Source organism: Nyctereutes procyonoides, unplaced genomic scaffold (assembly GCF_905146905.1).
Source record: "Nyctereutes procyonoides isolate TBG_1078 unplaced genomic scaffold, NYPRO_anot_genome, whole genome shotgun sequence".
Classification (NCBI taxonomy): domain Eukaryota; kingdom Metazoa; phylum Chordata; class Mammalia; order Carnivora; family Canidae; genus Nyctereutes; species Nyctereutes procyonoides.
The window spans coordinates 37,168,790-37,191,089 of record NW_026575044.1 but is presented as its reverse complement, the minus strand read 5'-3'; the positions used below and the strand labels follow the sequence as shown (position 1 = coordinate 37,191,089).

General features: G+C 39.8%; 1 protein-coding gene across 7 annotated transcripts in view; it reads right to left on the bottom strand.

Moving 5' to 3' along the window:
• Positions 1-214: 214 nt before the first annotated feature.
• OSBPL1A (oxysterol binding protein like 1A) overlaps positions 215-22,300 on the bottom strand; it is a 223,488-nt gene continuing 201,402 nt past the window's right edge. For all 7 annotated transcript variants that reach the window (XM_055324315.1, XM_055324316.1, XM_055324317.1 and 4 more), the window contains 10 exons: positions 18,726-18,860; positions 17,918-18,015; positions 16,813-16,995; positions 10,906-11,013; positions 9,737-9,826; positions 9,350-9,476; positions 6,635-6,751; positions 5,963-6,086; positions 4,802-4,892; positions 215-1,448 (listed from right to left, as the gene is read on the bottom strand). In XM_055324315.1, coding sequence (XP_055180290.1) covers positions 1,346-1,448; positions 4,802-4,892; positions 5,963-6,086; positions 6,635-6,751; positions 9,350-9,476; positions 9,737-9,826; positions 10,906-11,013; positions 16,813-16,995; positions 17,918-18,015; positions 18,726-18,860 — 1,176 coding nt within the window. In that variant the 3' untranslated portion in view covers positions 215-1,345. The remainder of the gene's footprint in view (positions 1,449-4,801; positions 4,893-5,962; positions 6,087-6,634; positions 6,752-9,349; positions 9,477-9,736; positions 9,827-10,905; positions 11,014-16,812; positions 16,996-17,917; positions 18,016-18,725; positions 18,861-22,300) is intronic.

Genomic DNA, 22,300 nt, shown 5'->3' with positions numbered 1-22,300 from the left:
GGTTTGCACTTCCCCCAGGCAGATGCCGGAGCACCCCTCGAGAATGCCGCACTGACCCAGGAACACTCGCCAAGTGCCAGCTGCCCGGGTGGCTCTGTGGCCCCGCAGATGGCAGCAGCACAAGGACTTCTTCGCAAGGATACTCGGTAACTGAGGATCATAGTGACTGCCAACATTAGTAGATTTGGAAGTTTAAGAAATCACACTTTTGAGGAACATTCTAAAGCCTTTATTTAGCATCAGGTAGATTATTTCATTATAACACTTGTTAACTTCAAGACAGCAATTAAAATAATTTACTGGCAGCTACCTAAAGCCCCTTGGAGCAAGATCTCAGTCTGGGGTTGGGTGGGTAAATATCGTTAAGACTAATGTACCCCAATTAAAGGGGCAAAGCTACTGTACAGTAGGTCTCCATACATATTTTAAGTACACAGGTGCCTTGCAAACTTGAAATGCACAAGACCTCCTTTTATATAGTTTGGTACTTATAATACATGAGTGCAACTTAATGTCTCCGGTGGCATTTGCCACAAAGTCGAAGCATTTAAAAAAGGTTTGTCATTATGTAATGATGGTGATTAGAATCTATTTCTAGGGTATTTTTGTGAATTGCTAGATTTTATACCAACGTTCAAACACCTTTTAATTCTAAGGACCTTGATTACAGAAAATTGTAAAAGTAAATTTAGAGCACTAAAAGAAATACCTTTTTCCAGTTTAATTCTTTAGAATTTTGAAATCAGGAACACTGGACTGTTCAGATAATTCTTCTTTTTGGAGGTGGGAAAGGGTAATGGAGTAATTGAAGGGGTTAGTGTGAAGAAAAGCCATCTTTTTAACGCAGTCTTTACAAAATGACATAACCTTCTCTGCATTTGAGCACATAAACATTGTATAGAAGAGTTCTAAACATTTTCAAAGTTACATCTAAAACATTCAAGCATGACGGCATAAAAATATTCAAAATAACTTGATTTGGGATTACTATAGAATTCCATAAAGCTAAAGTTAACAGTTGGGTATAAACCTTCAGTAAATATGGCAACAGCAACCATAGAAAGCATATTCTCTACACAGTTTCTCTCACCTTTATAAAATAGAATTCCAAATCAGTAAGTCTATTTGGATAGTGAAATTACCCATTTTTTTCCCTGACTTTCATCACCAGTATATCACCTTATGCCCTACTTTCGTTGGGTGAAATGCAAGTTATCTCATGAGCAGGTTTTTTCTTTTCTAAAAGATGAGTAGAAACCAAGAAAAAACTTTAAAAACATAGGTTTAAGACTTATTTTTTAAGACTTATTTGTAGATTAGCCAAACACCCTGACCCATCTGCAGTTTAATAAATGTCAGGCAGATTGAAATAGTTTCTGTCCCAGTAGCTGCCCGAGTAGAGCCAGTCCTGTGCTCCATTGTAGGGGTTGGGGCCTTGGTGGAACCACCTGTTGAGAGAGAAAGAACAAGACCGATGAGGGAACTGAAGGCACAGAGTTCCTGTGACTTCATTAGCCACCACAGCAATTGTTTCACTCTTGAGACGGGGATTTCCAAAGAGACTTGTAAAGAAGTCCTACGGTTTCTAGAGAGCACCTATGCAGAATATTCCGGAAGATGTAATGACACCACACAAAAGGCTTATGGATTTTTCCACAGCATTTGGTAATTGTACTCAATAGAAGTAGGATCTTCGGGGGGGGGGGGGGACGGGGACGGACGGATAAATCATCTTCCAGCCCCATTCCTTATTTTCCAGCAGAAGGGGTCTTTGTTTGTTTTTGGCAAGGAATTAGGATAAGGAAGCAAACTTTTACAATATACCTAAATACCCCTTAAACTCAAAGCAGGAGTGGAATGTCAGAGAAGTTACATAATTTGCTCAAGCTAGTAAATAACAGCAATCCTAAACTTGACTTTAAAGCTCACGATTAAAACCCATGATTTTTCAAATATACTATGCTCCACCTAATCCACTGAAATTACTCCTAATCTTCCTGGGTCTCCGTCTTCCCCACGCTAATATGGCTTCTTAGGCTGTACTAGCTGTTAACATCCGGGTCCGTCTTTAATCCTGCAGAGAGCTGCCTTCTTCACTGCCTTGTCCTTTAAAAATCCACCCAGTTCCCACAGTCGCAGATTCCTTCAGATAATGGCTCGCAATTAAATGTGCATATTTTCAAAGTAACATTTGTGAAAGTTTCACAGGTCTTTGCCATTCTTTCCAAATAAAATGCTTATAACATTGTTTTTAACTTTTAAAATGAGGTTAGATATGTTGGGTTAAGTCCCAAATGCTATTATCCCTACAGCAGCACAAAACACCTGAGGAGAAAAAAAATGCTTCACATCAGGCAGATTCCTTGAAGGATTACACAGTAAATGCCCATTAGACCACATTTTCTAGAATGTTAATATCTAAAGTCTCTATTTAGCTTTTGGGACTTTTTCCTAATTAGAAAAGTTAAGTCTACTTTAAATGATCAAGGTTAACCAGACTGGAAATATATTAAAAAAACCATTATTTGATCGAAGTCAGAAAATTCTAATAATATGAAATACATAGTTACACTCCTTTTGGTCTCCAAAGTCCAATCAGTAAAAGCACTTTTGCAGTTAGGGTTAGCAAAGTCAAGCACTTCAGAAAAGCAGGCAAATCAAAATCGAGGTAATGAAAACTAACTCAGACCATGTTCCGTGGGCAAGCAAAGTTCTCTAGAAACCACGTCTGCACCTGCAGGCTCGCTCTTGCAGGCCGCATGCTCATGGACAGAGTCCAAACACGGTACCAGAGATGAGCACCTCTGAGTCAATGGTCTGATGCACAGGATTAGAGTTTCCTTCAACTGCCAGTTCGCAGGTCTGGAAACCTGCTACTCTCATCACATCCCTCCCCACATAAAAAGTCTAGTTGATTTGTCTTTCTAAACTCAAACATTTGAGACAAGCATGGGTAAGAGGACAGAGGAGGGTTAAGATTTCTTTGCTATCACCTTTTACTCAATATTTTTGAGTCTATGGAGTCTGTGGGTATCAGGAAAACAGCATTCTATCAAGTATGAATTCTGCACGCCGCTTGGACCGTCGGGGAGACAACGCCGCCAACATTTTCACCTCCTTGCCTCACCCACCTCCCTTCAATCCTGTCCCCCTCATCAGCCCGTCCACTCCTTCCCCGCATCTCACATCGTAGTGAGGATTCCTCTAGGGTTCCTCGAGGAAAGTAGATCAGGATTGCAAGCAGGCATTCTCATAAGCAGGAACCATAGTTTATAGCCTGAAAAGTTCTGGAGCCTAGACTCTCTTCGAGTGAAACGTGAGCAGGAATGCCAGCTTTGAGTGTGGAGGGACTGGGGAGAGATTTTACAAGTTTCTGGGTTTGATTTCTCTAGCTAGCAGAAATTGTTCCTCTACAAGCCGCCCTGCCCCACCTCCAGCTGAACAATGCCGTTCAAACCCATCATCAGTCCTAAGAATCAAGTCAGTGAATGTGCACTCTTCTGTCCACTGAAGAAGAGCTCAGAGCACACATTCTGTTGACAAAGGGTCAGGAGGATCATTTTAAGGACACATCCATTCACCCATAAGCACTACTGATGCTAAGAGAGAGCCGTGGAAGAAAAGCCTGAAGCTGTAGCTCACAGCGCAGTGCCTGATATGATTTTCAGGCTACTGCAGAGCTGCCCAAAGCTCTCTGAATGCTAAGACTTGGACAGTAAAAATTCTTAGTGGACTTTGCACTTACATTGTACACCTGACAATGTGACCAGAAAAACCAAGGAGTTAATAATCAGAAGCAGAGTACAAAACTGGGGTTTTCTGCAAAAGAGACTAGAAATAATGATATAAATGAATCGAATCTTTTAAAAAGGTTTGCAGAGGGAGAGAGAGAACTTTGCCTGAAGGACTGATGAAGGTGGAGGCTCCAGTTGTGTGTCCTTGAGCAAGTCCCTGAAACGAACTCCATCAACGTGTCTTCTAATGAAGGGTTTTCTAGACCACTTTCAAATGGTATTCCATGGAGCTGTAGGGAGCCAGGGTGCGTACAGGGTGGGAGAACGTGAGGCCTGGCCACAGTCCTGCCTAGTTCTAATCATTATCTTTTTCTAAGATGGAAAAGGGCTGCCAAATAACATCTGCTGAAATGCTTGCAAAAGTACGCCCATATCGGCTCTACAATTTATTTAATGACTTTGAATTATGGGACAAGGATTTCTATTAAGTGATATAAATGCAGAAAATGTTTTTTCTATTCCTGTTAACAAGTGATTCTATTACTCAAGAAAGTCACTGTGAAACTCCTGACTCTGAAAACTTTCAAGACATATCAATTTTATGGCCCACTTTCTATTTCTGAATGGAATTTAAGATGTTACTTTATACAAATCCCATTTCTGTTACGTGTCAAATCCGTCCTTGTTTGGAAGAGTAAAGGCACTGTCCAGATATCCTAGATACATGATGCACGTATTAGCAAATGGCCCTGTGGATTTACTCACATACACTATAAGCAATGGCTCTGAACCTACTTTCGAGCCCATATCTGTCATTTTGGATTTTACTTTCCTTCTTATGGTAAGAAAAGGACAGGACTTTGCCAGTCATGGTAGGTAGACAGTTTCCTCAAACCACTTACCTGCAATAATGGTGTGGGAGTATTTTAACCCTAATCTCCAAACAGCCCCTTTTCCTTGGTCACACATGCAAGTCTCTCAGCTTGAATAGCTGGGGGCAACAGCTTTTCTTTCAGGCCTGGGGAAGCCTGAGCGCCCTGCCGCCCCGCCCAGCAGCACGCACGCACCTCGTCTTCCAGTCCTCCTCCGACTTGGATCTGTTTTTGCGGGCTGCTCTTTGTTTTTCCTCAAGTCGTTTTTTTTCTTCACTAGCTTGATCTAAGGTACAAATATCGATGGAAACCAGTTATTCTACAGGGAGAGACTGCCGGGCACAGTAATGTTAGAAACGCATCATCCACATGCATCCGCATGCTCTCTCCATTTTATCAGAAGACAAACATTAAAATTTAACACATACCCAAAGTAGTAAGAGGCAGAGCTGGTGCTCCAGACCCAGTCATTTCCTTCTACAGTCTAACCCTTAACAAGCTCTGCATTTACCGAAAGGACCTGCTTATTCTTAAGGTCAAAAAAATTATGTTAAAGAGTTTCAATGAAAAATTGAGTGGAAAAACTGAATAAATGTGAAACTTGTCTTAGTCCTTGGTGAGACCTCACAGAGCTCCTTGAGATTCATCAGAAATTCAAACATTTTTCCAAAATCCTGGTGCATAGTCTCACTGATCATTCAAAGAGAGCACTAAGTGCTCAGACAGGGACTCTTGACCTTGGGGTTCCCGTGCGTTGCACCAGTGCCCTGTGCACAGTAGGGCCTCTGGCAGCATCCTGGCCTCTGGCCACTAGAGGCCAGTAGCAGTGCTCCACGCATGACAAATGCTCCAGATGCTGCCACATGGACCGCTGGGGTAAAAACTGCTTCCTTTTTGAGAACCACGAAATTAGAAGAAACTTAACATCAGCTAAAAACTGTTATAACTAACCAAAGCCATGCTCTTCTTTGAGGCTCACAGAGTAGTGTTTAAGTTCTGGAACCTACACTGAAATAATTAGTATACAGTTCCTTTCTTTTTTTTTTTTTTTTAGTATGCAGTTCAAGTTGATAATGATGCTATTCTTTTCTCAAATTCCTCTCTGACATTTAAGATATGCCTCTGGCCAGATGTAGTATATTAAACTGTCAGGGAGGACCACTGAAATAATGAATCGGAGCTACTTAAGTCTTACTCAGATTTCCAAATTTTAAATGAAAGCTGAAGTTAAATTGAATTTTAAATTAAAAGAATCTTTCAGACTACAAATGCTTGTACCACAAGATGCAATCACAAAGTCCCCTCCTTCCCTTGCTAAAATGACTCTCCACCATGACACCCTCGGACGCTCGTTACCTATCTCTCCATTCTCCATGGCTCTGATGTCAGGCCGCAACCGGCAGTCTGTCTTAGGAATCACGCTCTCCATGTCCTTGTCTACTTCATTCAAAACCATGGCAAAGCTAGTAAAATTATACATCTGAAAGGCAGCAACATGTCCAAATTAACAGGTACCAAGGCGTCCTGCAAACTGAAAACCCCCAAACTAAACAGCCTCCCTCTGCCTTGTGGTGACAGTGACCAGCCTTCTCAGACCACGTGTCTTATTGTTTTCATCAAAGTTTGCACCACCGATGAGTGTGTGTCTCAAAGAAATCTCAAAGGAGGCCACACAGATAAACATCGACTATCACTGTCAACTTGATGTGGAACTACAACCAAACCAACATTCTTTTTCCTCCACTAAAATCATTACTGGCTGGATTTGGGGGGCTCAATACGGAAGTGTCTGTGTTGCCCTGTCTTCGATGAGTGCCAGTCTTCCTCCTGAGTCATTACAGAAGCCCCCAGGAGTCCCACCCTAACCCATCTCCCTGGCCAGACGCCAGGAGGGAGAGAGGGAGGGACAGCGCAAACGCACTGAATCTCAGGGAGGGGCATTTTATTTTGCTGGCCCCACAGATGCCGGGAAGGAGCAGCAGGGGTGCTGACAAACAGGGAGGCTGCCTCCACTGGGCCCAGGCTCACCTGGGCGGAATTCGGAGGCCGTGGGGCTATTCGCCACAGAAGAACACTTCCAGGGATTACAAACACACTTTCAGAATCTGGCATTGGCATTTCATCTAACTCCTCAGAAGTGCTCATCTAGAAGATCCAACAGATGGACAAAATTAATTTTTTTTTAAGATTTTATTCATTCATGAGAGACACACAAAGAGAGAGAGAGGCAGAGACACAGGCAGAGGGAGAAGCAGGCTCCCTGCAAGGAGCCCGATGTGGGACTCGACCCCAGGTCCCCAGGATCACACCCTGAGCTGCAGGCGGCACTAAACTGCTGCGCCACCAGGGCTGCCCCAAAATTAAATGTTTTAAGAACAATACACTTAACAAGCTGTGAAACAACCACCGCTTCCTGCACACCGCTGGAATGTGAGCTGCAGGAGGGCAGGGGCACCAGGACCTCATTTGTAGGTCCTGGCCTCTAGACAGCGTAGAGGTCCAAACCACTTGCTGACCAGGGGCTATGTCCGGTGAGCTCTGCGAGCTGTATCGCTTGGTGCTAGCTGCATTCGAGGCAAGACAATTATCATCAGTGCTCTTTACTACAGTGTCTTCATGTTTTTAAAGCTTTTTTTTGTTTGTTTTGAAGACAAAAATAACTCAAGGGAATATTTACTGGAATATTATGAGAATAAGAAAAGGTTAAATTCTTGAGGTAGTTAACTAAAGTTACCAATGACACAAAGGCAGTAGGGATCCTAAAAGCAACCTATAAAAAGATTTAAAAAGCTGACAAGGAAACTCCCATTTCCTCCCTCCACTCCCCACAGGCAGAGCCGTGCCAGTGCTGGTCCTCCGGGTGCTGGTCCTCGCAGAATAAACCTACAGGGACACGGGAATATTGGGGTTCTATATGAAGATTTTAAGCCTTTGGAAGGTTAAGTAATACTCCCAACGTCACACAGTCACCAAATGTGAAACCACTGGGTGAGGTGCTTCAGTGAATATACAGTTTACAGAAGAGCAGCAGAGGTGACAACACTGATGACGACGATGTGCGCACAGGAAGGGGGACTCGGGCAGGGTGTGAATGAGCAAAAGTCCTCTCTCTCCAAGGGGGAAGGCCATTTGTCTATGAAGACTGACTGGATTCACAGGACACAAGGGGCATTTTCTGAAATTCTGTGAATGTCCGTGCCCCCCACCCCAACTGTGTAAAAGCAGGGCGGATGCCACAGCGTCGGTGAGGCCGTCTTTGCCAAGCGACCCCCTCCTGGTCAGAGCGGCTGCCAGGAGCTTGGGTCAGTGCTCCCAGGGTTCTGGAACATTTCCCTCTCCGGTCCGTCAGTCCCGTGTCCAGGGAGGGGCAGGCAGAGCAGCACTGTGCCCAGAGGGACGCAGGGAAACAGAAAGAAAGAGAAGGCCTGAAGCTGCAGCAAAGCAGCACGCCCCGGTCACTTTAACAAAACTCGTTCCCTTTGCCTCAGGACCCTGGTTAACTTGGTTTACAAGAAAGTCACTCATAAATACAGCTATTTGGGTGGAAAACTCGGGCTTCTTCAATTTCACAGGCATGAGAATTGCCCAGGGGAGCTTGGAGGCCTGCTGGCTGGGCCAGGCGAGCAGACCGGCCTCCATGTCAGTCGTGCTCACAACAGGCAGACAGTGCCCGGAGCCCCTACCCACTCCTCCACTCGGTTCACATGGCAGCTACTGTTACCATCTCCGTTTTACAAGTGAAGGCACCGAAGGTGCCAGACAGAAGGGGAAACCTAAGCCTCTGCCCCACTTGGCAATGTGGGCGAAGATTCCTCCCCAGAGGCTGTGCTAACCATGGTGCCCGCTCCTGGACGGCAAGCAGTCCTCAAGTCTCTCCTGTCAAACAGGAGCCCTTCCTTTAGCCTCAGCAACTCTGCACGGAGACAGGACCGGCAGCACACTCAATACGCAGGTCTCGGCGGGCCCTGCGGCCAGCAGCTGTCAGCCTCACGGGTGGGGGAGGGGGGAGGCCGACGGTCTCACAAGGAAGAAAGGTTAACAAGGAATGACCATCTCATGGTGCGGGTCTTCACTTGAGTGGTTTACACGTGAGAGGGGGGCAACAAAACTGCTAAGGGGGTTGCCTGGGGGGCTCAGCTGGTTAAGTGTCTGCCTCTTGGCTTCAGCTCAGGTCATGATCTCAGGGTCATTGGGCTCCACGCTTGGTGGGGCGTCTGCTCGAGGTTCTCCCTCCCTCCCTCTAAAATAACTATTTAAAAAAAAAAAAAACTGCTAACAGGCATGAAAACGTAGGAAAGCATTTTGGAGGAAATTTTAAACATTCAACTGATCTCAACTTCAATGCACATAAACAGAAAGAAGAAAAAGAGCATTTGTCCAAGATGAACTCCAACTTTCCAAAGCTAGGTGACTTCAATCAATGCCTCACACATCAATGCACAGAGCTCTGAAAGTGGTGTACGCCCATACTCCATTATGGTAACGTCAAACAGTCGCTACCAGGACAGGTTATCTGTTCATTAAAAAGAATCAAGGATGTATGTCAACTATACCTCAATTAAACAAAGATGATCCAGGGAGAATAATTACATGCATTAGGAACAAGACCAAAAAAAAAAAAAAAAAAGGGAAAAAAAAAAAAGGTCGATCTATGACCCAGTAACAGGCCACCTCTAAAATGATCAGTACAAATTCAAGAGCCCAGTGATTCCCCCCATATCGCCTTATAGGATGTATGTTCACCTGTTTGCTGTTTTTCTTCTCTTCAGTATTTTTCTTATCATTTTTTTTGTAAGCATCAAAAGTGGCTGGGTCAACACTATATAAACATTCAGTCCATTTCCCATAGAGGGCACAGAGCTTCTTTTTGCTGTCAAGAGAAATTGATATTCAGCCAACAATTAAACTAGTGTTTTGTTGTGACTGAATCTTATCATGAAGATGCTTATGAATCAGATTCTTTAAAGAAACAAGATAAAATAAATAAATAAATAAACAAGATACTTCCTTGTAGAAGAAAAAAAATTTCAACTCACTGAAAGGTTTCCTAGGCTATAGTAGATTTTAATACTAACGTTTTATTTAGTGGAGGACACCTACACTACTCAACATTTAAAATGGAAACCTTACCTTTTATCTTGAATGTAGCCTTCGACTTTGTGTAATTCCTTACCAAAAAGGCCGCATGGCTTAAAATTCAACACACATTTGTCACCAGTCCTGTGAGGAAGGTATTAAAGCTCAGATGACCATTTACCACAGAAGCAGCAGTAGAGAGTAATGAGGTAGGTGACCTTTCTAGAGCAGCTGCTGTTTACTGATTTTCTAACATATGCCAGGCTCCATCAGAGGTTATCAATGGCTGATCCTCAATTAATACTGGACCCACCCAGGTAAGCAAGGCTCATGAAGAACAAGAGATCTACTGCTAAGGAATCAATATTTGTGTCTCCCCAAATTCCTATGTTGAAGCCCTAACTGGGGGTGGAGTCCTCATGAATGAGATTACTGCCTTTTTAAGAGACAAAAGACATGAGCTCTGCATCTGCCATATGAGGATATGAGGAGACAGCCGCTGCAAACCAGGGAAAGAGCCTCCACCAGACATCAAAGCTGCCAGTGCCCCGACTCTGGACTTCTTAGCTTCCAGAACTGTGAGAAATAAATTTCTACTGTTTAAGCTTCCCAGTCGGTCATGGTCTGTTAAAGCAGCCCCAGCAGAATAAGACATGTGCCTAAGGGCACAGGGTAGGATTTGAACCTAGCTCTTTTTTTTTTTTTAAGATTTTATTTATTTATTCATGATAGACATAGAGAGAGAGAGAGTGAGAGTGAGAGAGGCAGAGACACAGGCAGAGGGAGAAGCAGGTTCCATGTGGGGGGCCCGACGCGGGACTCGATCCTGGGACTCCAGGATCGTGCCCTGGGCCAAAGGCAGGCGCTAAACCGCTGAGCCACCCATGGATCCCCAAACCTAGCTCTTTTTAACTTCCATGTTCTTCCCACCTCACTCCCTCTGTGAATAGTACAAACTAATAAGCACTGTAAACAAAATGAGCTGCGGATGAAATTATAATTTCATCTGTGAAAACTCAAAGATCACCAAGTCATCCCTAATCAGAAACTTTAATGAACTCCACTCGTTAAATGGATGGGCTTCTATTTACCCAAGAGTCACACTGCCGGGTTCTTAAATTATAATTAGGCTCTACGAGGGCTTTAAAAAAAAAAAAAATGAAGTCCACTGGAATGGGCTGATGACAGTTGAAGGGATAGATAAGAACCCTAAAGCATCTTACTTGTGGTTTGTGATTTCCACATTGCCATACTGCTCAATCCAGAGTTTACCCACAATGATATTATGTACACAGCAGGTAGGATTTGTCCATGTGTATGCTTCACTGTGTCTAAAAAACAAAAACAAAAAACCAACAACTCAGAAAAGTAAATGTGAAGTGTTATTTCGCTTAAAAAGTGCATTTGTCTCAAACACCATTACTCAGGATGACAATTTCAGGAGGCTGGACGTAAGTAAGTAAGTTCTAAGACTTCAAAACCTCTACTGATGCTAATTCACAATGAAATGGTTATTGTCTGACTACTCTTGCTGTTCCTTAAAAGGATACAGAAGCCTAAGAGAAAAACCTACACTTCCACCAAATTCCAAATAAACTATGTATGTATCAGTATATAAACAGTTTTATTGTATTTTGCAGATAATGTTTTTTGTTTTAAATAAATCGAAGGTCTGTGGCAACCCTGCAGCGAGCAAGTCTACTGGCACGATTTTTCCAACAGCATTTGCTCACTTCATATCTCTGTGTCACATTTTGGTAATTTTTGCAGTATATTAAAATTTTTCATTATTACTATATTTGTTATGGTGATCTGTGATCTGTGATTTGGACTCACTGAAAGCTCAGATGATGGTTAGCATTTTTTAGCAGCAAGAAATTTTTAAGTTAAGGTATGCATGTTGGATTATTCTTTGACATAATGCTACTGTACGTTTAATAGACTACAATATAGTGTACACCTAAGTTCTACATGCACTGGGAAACCAGAAAATTCATCTGACTTGCTTTAGTGCAGTATTTTTATTGCAGTAGTCTGGAAGCAAACCCACAAGATCTCCAAGGTATGCCTATCCTCATCCTAAACATTCAAAAGTTTGGCAAAAATATATAAAAACAAAATTAGAGGTAGAAAATAAAAATGAAGGTCTATTTAGGACTTTCCAGAAGAGTAACTTCTAGCTCACCAAAGGGAAATACTTACATATGCGAATAAGCTCCAACTTTACACAGGCTTTGCTTTTGAAAACATTTGTTTTACTTACGTCTTCATACATTTGTGTTTTTTAAATGTAGTTTTAATTTACAAACAGCAAAATTCACTTTTGTGGGCATATCATTCTATGAGTTTATCATTCTATGTAACCACCACAATCAGAATGTAGAGCAATTCAATCATAGCTTCCCCCCTAAATTCACTCAAGCCCTCCCCTTCTCCCTAAGCCCTGAATACCTAATCCACCCCTCACCCCAAAACAATGCATCTGTTCTCTATTGCCTTTCCCAAAATGTCATATACATGAGATGATATACTATGTAGTTTTTTTACATTAGCTTCCTTTGTGTAATACATTTTAAATTCCATGTTTTAATAAATTGTTCTTTATTTCTGAGTATTATTCCACTTTAGGGGATATACCAGAGTTTAACCATTCACTTATGGGAAGATTTTGGGTTGCTTTCAGTTTTGGGTAATTATTATTTGTATTTTAAAATTTTTAATTCCAGTGTAGTTACCATCATTCAACAATTGCATATATTACTCAGTGCTCATCAAGATAATGATGAGCCCCAACACCTATTTCCTCCATCCCTCCACCTACCTTCCCCCACCCTTGGTAACCATCTGTTCTCTATAGTTAAGAGTCTTTTTGGTTTGTCTTTTTTTTTTTCCTTTTGTTCATTTGTTTCTTATGATTTCATTCATGTGGAATTTATGGTATTTGCCTTATTTCACTTAGCATCATGCTCTCTAGCTCCATCCATGTTGCTGCAAATGGCAAGATTTCATTTTTTTGTGGCTGAGTAATATTCCAATGTATATGTAGAGCCACCTCTTCTTTATCCATTCATCTACTGATGGACATGGGCTGCTTCCATAATTTGGCTGTAAAACATGCTGCAATAAACATAAGGGTGCATGTATGTTTCTGAATTAGTGTTTTTGTATTCTTTGGGTAAATACCCAGTAGTGTGATTACTGGATCATACAGTTCTATTTTTAATTTTTTTTTTTGAGGAAACTCCAGCTTTTGGTGATTATTAATACTATCACTATATACATCCGTGGGCAAGATTTTGTGACAACATAAATTTTCATTCCTCTAGATCAATACACCTAGGAGGAGACTGCTGAACCTGTAGTTAACTATATAAGAAACTGCCATACTGCTCTCCAGAGTGACTCTACAATTTTACATTCCCAGCAGCAAATATTTCTAGTTAGGCTGCATCCTAGTCAGCAGTTGGCATTTTATCAATTTTAAAAATTATCTTGATTTTAGCCATTCTAAATAGATGCGCAGTGGTATCTCATTTTGATTATAATTTTGCATTTCTCTAATGACTAATGCTATTGAGATCTTCTCATGTGTTTGCCATCCCTATATGTCTTTTGGTGAAGTATCTGTGTCCTTTGCCCAATTTCTTATTGAGTTGCTCTGTATTCTTACTGCTAAATTCTGAGAATTCTTTAAATATTCTGGATACAAGTTCTTTGTTGGATATGTAATTTGCAAGTAATATTTACCCATCTAGAACTTCTCTCTTCATTCTTTGGAGAGTGTCTTTCACATAGCAAAGTTTTTCATGTTGATAAAATCTATCAATTTTGTCTTTTCTGGATTGTGCTTTGGTACGTATCTGTAAGATGCCACTGCCTAATCCAAAGCCAGAAAGATTTTGTTCTCTTCCAAAAGCTTTACACATTATAAATTTGATTTTAGTCTATGATCTATTTTGAGTTCATTTTATATATGATGTGAGACAAACTGAAGTTCGTTTTTTAAATATGTGTGTCCAATTGTTCCCCTAACATCTGTAGGAAGGATTATCCTTCACTGAACTGTATTTGCACCTGTGTCAAAAATCAACCGACCACACTTCTTTGGGTCAATTTCTGGACTCTTTCGTCTGTTCCAATGATGTATATGTCTGTCCTTCTGTCATCATCACACTTTCTTGGTCTCTTGATTTTTAGAGTTAAGTCCTAAAATTGAGAAGTGGGAGTCCATCAATTCTGTTCTTCCTTTTCAAAAGTTATGACTGTTTTATTTCATTTGCCTTTCCATATAAATTTTAGAATCAACTTCTCTATATTAAAAATCATCCTCGGACTTTTTATTTGGATAGTCTTAATACAGATTGCTTTAGATCAATTAGGGGAGAGCTGACATCTTAACTATATTAAAGCTTCCAAATATATTGAAACACAGTATGTCTTCCATTACTCAATTGTTATTTCCATCAGTATTGTGTAGTGTTCAGCAAACAGTCCTATACATACTTTATCTCTTCATTCTGCTGAGCCTATCTCATTATTTTTGTATATTTCAGTATTAAAACTTCCACAAATATTTTTTTTTGCTAGAATGTCTTTCTATTCATTTTAAGAGTGTTCATCTTTATCTCATGAAGCATAGTTATAAAAGCTGCTTTAAAGTATTTGATACAAATTTCAGTATCTCCCCCCAACCAATCTGTGACCCTTTACTCTTCAGACTCCTCAGATAGTTGCTTTATGTCTTCTGGCCAGTTGTAATCCATAGGAAAGACAGACTAGAGGGTGCTCACTCCATTTTAACTAGAATAGGAACCACCTTTGGATTTAAATCTGTTTTTTTCTTTTAAAAAATTAATTCAATTTACTTAAATGAAAAACAAAGACTGTTCACTCATTTCTTCTATCTTCTCCCTCCTACTTCTGGTAACCACCATTTTTCTTTCTGTATCTATGAGCTTGACTTTTTACTTTTTACTTATTTACTTACTTATTTCCACATATAAGAGAACTCATATGGTCTTTCTCTTATTTCACTTAGCATAACGCTCTAAAGTCTAGCCATGTTGTGGCAAATGGCAAGATATCACTTGTTTTTATGGCTGAATAATATTCCATTATATATATCACCTTTTCTTTTTTTTTAAGATTTTTTATTTATTCATGAGAGAGAGAGAGAGAAAGGCAGAGACACAGGCAGAGGGAGAAGCTGGCTCCATGTAGGGAGCCTGATGGGGGACTCGATCCCAGGTCTCCAGGATCACGCCCTGGGCTGAAGGCGGTGCTAAACCGCTGAGCCACCCAGGTGCCCCTATATTACCTTTTCTTTATGCATCCATGGATGGATACTTAGGCTGAGGCTGTTTCTATATATTGGCTGTTGCAAATAATGCTTCAATGAACATGGGCGGGGGCGGTATATACGTCTACTCAAGTTAGTGTTTTCATTTTCTTTGGGTAAATATCCAGAAGTGGAACTGCTGGACAGTGTGGTAGTTCTATTTTTAATTCCTTGAGGAACCTCACACACTTTTCCATAGTGGCTGCACCAGTTTGCATACCCACCAAAAGAAACACAAGGGTTCCCTTTTCTTCTTGCCGGCACTTGGTATTTCTAGTCATTTTGACATTCTGATAGGTGTTTGGGCATATCTCATTGTGGTTTTGATTTGCATTTCCCTGAGGATTAGTGATGCTAAGCACTTTTTCATGTACCTGTTGGCCAATTGTAGGCCTTCTTTGGAAAAATGTCTATTCAGATCCTCTGCCCAATTTTTAAATTGGACTGTTTGCTTTTTTGCCTTTGAGTTGTAGGAGTTCTATTTTGGATGTTAGCCCCCTTATCCATAGATGATTTGCAAAAATTTTTTCCCATTTTGTAGGTGGCTTTTTCATTTTATTGATAGTTTCCTTTGCTGTGCAGAAGCTTTTTTGGTTTGATGTAGTCCCACATTTTTTCTTTTCCTTTTTTCATGCTCTTTTTTTTCTTTTGGTGTAAGATTTAAAAATAATGAGATGATGAGGTCACATAATGTCAAGATTATGTGACCTCATCACCTAGGTTTTCTTCTGGGTACTTTCTAGTTCTATATTCAAATCTTTAATCCATTTGGAATTAACTTGTTAATGGTGCAAGACAGTGGTCCAGTTTCATTCTTTGCATGCAGCTGCCCAGTTTTCCCAACACCATTTATTGAATAAACTGGCCTTTCCATCTTTTTCATAAATTGGCCATATATGCATGGGCTTATTTTTGGGCTCTCTGTTATGCTCCATTAATTTTATGTGTCTGTTTTTGTACCAATACTATATTGTTTTAATTACCATAGCTTTGTAATATAGTTTAAAATTGAGAAGTGTGATCCCACCAGCTTTGTTCTTTTTTAAGACTGCTTTGGCTTTTCAGTATCTTTTGTGGTTCCATAAAAATTTTTAAATTGTTATGTTTCTGTGGAAAATGTCATTGTAATTTAGATAGGAATTACACTGAAACTGTAGACTGCTTTGGTTAGTATGGATATACTAACAGTATTAACTCATAATCCATGAGCATGGAACTAAGAAAACAATTCTATTTTTAACTGCAAATAATTAAAAGAATAAAATATCTAGGAAAAAATTTAACCACGGAAGTGAAAGACCTGTACACTGAAAACAAGACGTTAATGAAAGAAATTGAAGATGACATAAATACATGGAAAGATATTCTATGCTAATATTTTGTATTGCAAAATAACTTCCAAATTTACCTAATGTTTAAAATGCACCACACAATTACTATTTCAGTATTTCTCAAAGTGAATTCATTTTGGAAGATATTAAAGAAAATATCACCATGATGTATAGAAAACGTTTCTTAAGAACTATGTAGAATAACTGACTCCATTCTATCTTAAAATAGATCCAAACACCATAGTCAAACGTCAAGTTAAATTTTTTGTACATACCTAAATTGATAAACAATGGCTACTGCAGTGCTTCTCAATTATTTTACAGAAAGGTAGATAATTTACACTGTATAAAAGCTGTTTCTTTTTCTCCAGCTTTTGAACAATGCTGTTAGGTCTGTGTATAAGTATACATATTTATGAGTAGGCATACATGAAAAGTTTAATGGCTTGATTTCAACTCACTCGAGGAGCTCCAAAGTGATGGTTCCTTTGGGTTCTGCTTCCACACTCTTGCCCCAGAACTTTAGTTTGGGGTAGATTGAGCCGTGAAAGATGAAATCGTTGTTTAATCCTTCAGCATGAAATGCACTTATGGGCGGGTGATGGCTGACCTGCTCGGAGATGAGTCTGAAACCAAGGTCATCTCTTTAAAAAAAAAAAGGGGGTGGGGTGGGGTAATTATAATTAACTCCTACCATGCAATATGTACATTATTGTCATTTCAGTCAAAAGGCAATGTTAAAATATTAAGAAACAGGTACTAGCTACTTGAACATAACAGGCACATGAATTTGGGCAACCTGCATGAACTGACAATATTGGCCATATAAATTTAAAACTTATTCCCTTGATACACAGATAGAGGAATCTAATGTGTCCCTGTCCTTTCAAACATCTAGAATACAAATGATATCAAAACTTGTGGAGAGATAAAGAGGTAGATTCAGAAAAATTAAAGTGACATGGATTCTCTGTGTGTAAAGCAGCAGGCTACAGTGGGTACAGAGAATTAGGCTTGTTGATGCATTTATCACCTTTAATGCCAACAGTATAAATTCGTGGTAACATATATTATGTGGGTATTAAAACAACTCCAATCATATCTTATGATCTACAGAAGGAGAAAAGAATAACTAATCCACATGATCAGAAATATTGAAATCTTTTTTTTCAATTTTTATTTATTTATGATAGTCACACAGAGAGAGAGAGAGAGGCAGAGTCACAGGCAGAGGGAGAAGCAGGCTCCATGCACTGGGAGCCCGACGTGGGATTCGATCCTGGGTCTCCAGGATCGTGCCCTGGGCCAAAGGCAGGCGCTAAACCACTGCACCACCCAGGGATCCCAGTAATATTGAAATATTTATAATTATTTTTTATAATGGTGCATTTTGTGTATTTTTCCACGTTTTTGAGTCTCTAAAATAGAACAAACACCTAAATTGTTAACTTGCTCCAGTAATGCAAAATGTTGGTAATGTTCAAAAAAAAGTATGTATCTTTCCTCTTCATCTGAAAAGCTATACAAATCACGCAAAACCCATCTCAAAAAGTGAAAGATCTTTACCGAACTAATTCATAGGTCTCCCCCAGGAGCGGGTTGAAAGGCTTTCCAGTGCGTTCCCACTGAGAAGCAACAGCAGACACAGCGAATGCAGCTACACACTGTGGAACACAGCATCAGAAGTTAAAAATAGCCTAGCTTGTTCCCCATTCTTTTAGGAACTGAAATTTTGCTGAAGACAGTAATTTTCAAAATTATTTTGAGGAGTTTAATTACTTTGGATTTTTAATACAGCTCTAGCAACTTAATATGCCAGTGTGGGTATTCAAAATGAAAATTATGGAGTCTCCTGCTAAAGTCATTCTGAGCCATATAGTTTTTATAACACCCTCAGGATACTACAAATTCTCTCAAGAACTTTAAAAAAAACTCTCAAACCCCAAATTACTTTTAATTTTCTTAAAATTTCTAAAAAGTACAACACTTTTAGGATAGGGAAAAATAAAACTGAACAAACTGATATCAAGTCCCATGAGGTTGGAAAAAGCTGATGGATATAAATAAAAGAACAGAAAGATTCCTTTAGAATGCCACCAGTTTGTCTGAAGAACAATGTGTCTACTCTGCTCTGCCTGTAACTAACCCAGCCATACACACTGGTCTTTCCATGGTGGTGGCACTCCAGCTAGATGATGGGGGGTGGCGGGGAATGGGTGGGTATTGCAGAGGATACTCCCAACACTCGAATTTTAATAACACTGCCCAACTTCAAGTTGTGTTTAGCACAAATTCTGCGTATGTGTTTTTGGGGGTGGAGGTGGCAGAGAAGTCTATAAGACTTATGCCCTTCCAGTGCTTGTTTGGCACATACCTGCATCCTTTCCACAGAATCAGAGAATGAACTGGCCTTATGGATGAGGTATGTATGCTCCATATATTCAGTGAGTCGCTGCAGGAAGCTCAAGGGCTCATTAAATATAACTGGCATGGTGATCTTGGACAGTTCCTATTTCACAAGAAAATGGAAACGGTGATGTCCCATACACATGGCAAACTTACCTGCTGCCATCTTTAACCTAAAATGCTCATGGGAAAGAATAGAAAAGAGTGCCCGTGAAATTTAATTAGTATTGGTTCAATTCCACAAATCTTTCCAGAACATCTAACAATATGGAGTATATTGTTCTAGGCATGGAAGGAAACAAAGACTACCTAAACATTCTCCTTGGCTTTGAGTTCATGATCTGGTGAGCATTAGATGGTAACTATTAATAAATCTGCCTTACACCAGAATTAGGAAGGCAATGTGGACCAAAAAAACAAGTCTTCACAGTGAGCTAATGGTCAATAATATACCATTTTTTGCTAATTTTCCAAAGGTTTTTCAGACTGTTTTTGAACTACATTGAGGTTTCCTGAGCACTCAAATCTACTATACTTTGTGGACTTGGTACTAGAAGGCTAGTATGCATTTTATAGAATAGGTTTTAAATTCTGCCTGCTAGGATGACACAATCACAGCAGACTTCCAAACATAATGTAATGACTGGGCAGGGGGTTCTTTGACTTGAATTTTCAACTCTGTTTACCCTATCCTACCAGCAAACATTATTAGGTCTTTAAAAAATGCATTAGGAACAAACTTATCTTGGTATTCTCTAGAATACTCTGATGATCTTCCTAACCTTCCACCTACCATTACCTACCTTTCTTCTGGGAATCAGATGTTTCATAAAGTCTGCTGACTAAACGTACATGGGGCAGGTGAACATTCCCAAGGTGCCATCCAGGTTGAATGTTACCTGTCTTAGCTCTGACTTATTCCCCCTCAACCAAATTCTTATTGATATGTACAATTAAACATAAGATAGCCTTCATAAAAATACAACTGGAGTGCATTTTAAAAATTAAACCCATTAATTACCATAAAATATTGTGGAACAGACATTTGGCAGCTCAACCTAATTAAAAGAAATGGTAAGTTTATTACTTTCTCACTGGGGAGACAATGGAGAATAAGAGTCTAGAAAGAGATAAAGAAAGAAAGCTGTACCATATATACTTTGAGAGCTCATTAACTCCAGAAATTCACTGTTGGGGCCCAGGTCAGAAAACTGGGACTACCAAAGTTTATCTTAACTGAGATGCCTGAGGCTCTCTTCCTTCTACTTATAAATATCTTCCCTGAGATTTTCTTTAAAAATTAAAGCAAAAAACTAATAGAGGAATACATAATTATTGGTATAAAATTTAACAGTAAGGAAGTAAAAACATGAAAATGCTCTTTTCCCAGAGACAAAACTTTTCTAACCAAAAGAGTATGTAATTAGAAATGAGTTACAAGAAAAATATGGAAAAAGTTACAACTATGTGAGATTTAAGACATACTACTGAACAACAAATGGGTCAAAGAAGAATTCAAAAGGGAAAATCAGTAAGTATCTTGAGACAAATAGAAATACAACATCCAAAACTCATAGGATGCAGCAAAAGCAATTCTAAGAGGGAAGTTCACGGCAATAAATACCTACATTAAGAAATAAGAAAGATCTCACATAAAAAGCCTAACCTTACACTTTAAGGAACTAGAAAAAGAACAAATTAAGCCCAAAAGTACTAGAAGAAAGGACATAACAAAGATCGGAAGGGAAATAAATGACATAGAGACTAAAAAGACAATTGAAAAGATCAATGAAACTAAGAGCTGGTTCTTTTGAAAAGGTAAGTAGACACAATCTTTAGACTCATCAAGAAAAAAAGAGAAAGACTCAGAACTATAAATGAAAGGAGAGATATTACAATTGATACTATAAAAATGCAGAGGATCATATGGGCTAAATGGGTCAAGGAGAATGGGAGACAGAGCTTCCAGTTATGGAAGGAATAAGTCATGGGGAAAAAAAAGGTACAACATAGGCAATATAGCAACATAATAGCACTCTACGCTGAGAGATCGTAGCTACAGTTGTAGTGAGCACAGCATAATATATATAGACTTGGATCATTATGTTATGGTCCTGAAACCAACATAACAATGTGTGTCAACTAGAGTTCAATTTATTTTTTTAAATTTATTTATTTATGATAGTCACAGAGAGAGAGAGAGAGGCAGAGACACAGGCAGAGGGAGAAGCAGGCTCCATACACCGGGAGTCCGATATGGGATTCGATCCCGGGTCTCCAGGATCGCGCCCTGAGCCAAAGGCAGGCGCCAAACCGCTGCGCCACCCAGGGATCCCTAGAGTTCAATTTTTTAAAAAAAACGTCTAGAGGTGCCTGGGTGGCTCAGTCAAGACTCGTGATTTTGGCTCAGGTCACGATCTCAGGGCTTCGAGCCCCACACCAGGCTCTGCACTTAGCATGGAATCCGCTTGAGATTCCCACCCCCCGCTCCTGCCTACAATAAACAAACCTGTAAAAAAATTACATGGAAAAAAGGAGGCTCATAAGAAACTAGTGTAAGCAATTACATGCCAACAAATTAGAAAACCTAGAAGACATTGATAAATTCCTAGAAATACATAACCTATTAAGACTGAATCACAAAGAAAAAGAAAATCTGAACAAATTACCAGTAAGGAGATTGCAGCAGTAACCAAAAGCCTGACAACAAACAAAAGTCTAGGAGTCAGCATTAATCCTGATACCCAAACCAAACAAGGACCCTACAGTGAAAGAAAAAAAAAATCATAGGCTAGTATCTCTGAAGAGCACAGATGCAAAATACTCCAACAAAATATTAGTAAACCAAATTCAAAAGAACATTAAAAGGATCATACACCATGATCGCATGGGATTTATTCCAGGGATGCAGGATGGTTCAACATCACAAATCAATAAAAGTGACATACTGCATTAACAAAATGAATCATTAAAAATCATGATCATCTCAACAGATGCGAAAATTGCATGACAAAATTCAACATCCTTTCATGATAAAAACTCTCAACAAAGTGGGTACAGACAGAACATACCTCAACATAATAAAGGCTACATATGACCAGCCCACAGCTAACATCTCACTTCCTGATTTCAAACATTACCAAGCCATAGTAACTGACACACTATGGTACGGGCATAAAACTGGACATGCAGGTAAATGGAATACAACAGAGAGCCCAGAAATAAATCCACACGTATATGGCCAATTAATTTTTGACAAAAGAGCCAAGAATATATGATGGGGGAAAGGATAGTTTCCTCAATAAATGGTGCTAAGAAAACTGGATAGCCCTATGCAAAAGAATGACACTAGACCACTATCATACACTATTTACAATCACCAACTCAAAATGGATTAAAGACTTCAAAATCAGAACTGAAACCATAAAACTCCTGGATGAAAACACAAGGGGTAATAAGCTCCTTATCATAGGTCTTGCGATGAGTTTTTAAAAATCTGACACCAAAAAGAAAAGAAACAAAAGCAGAAACAACTGGGACTAT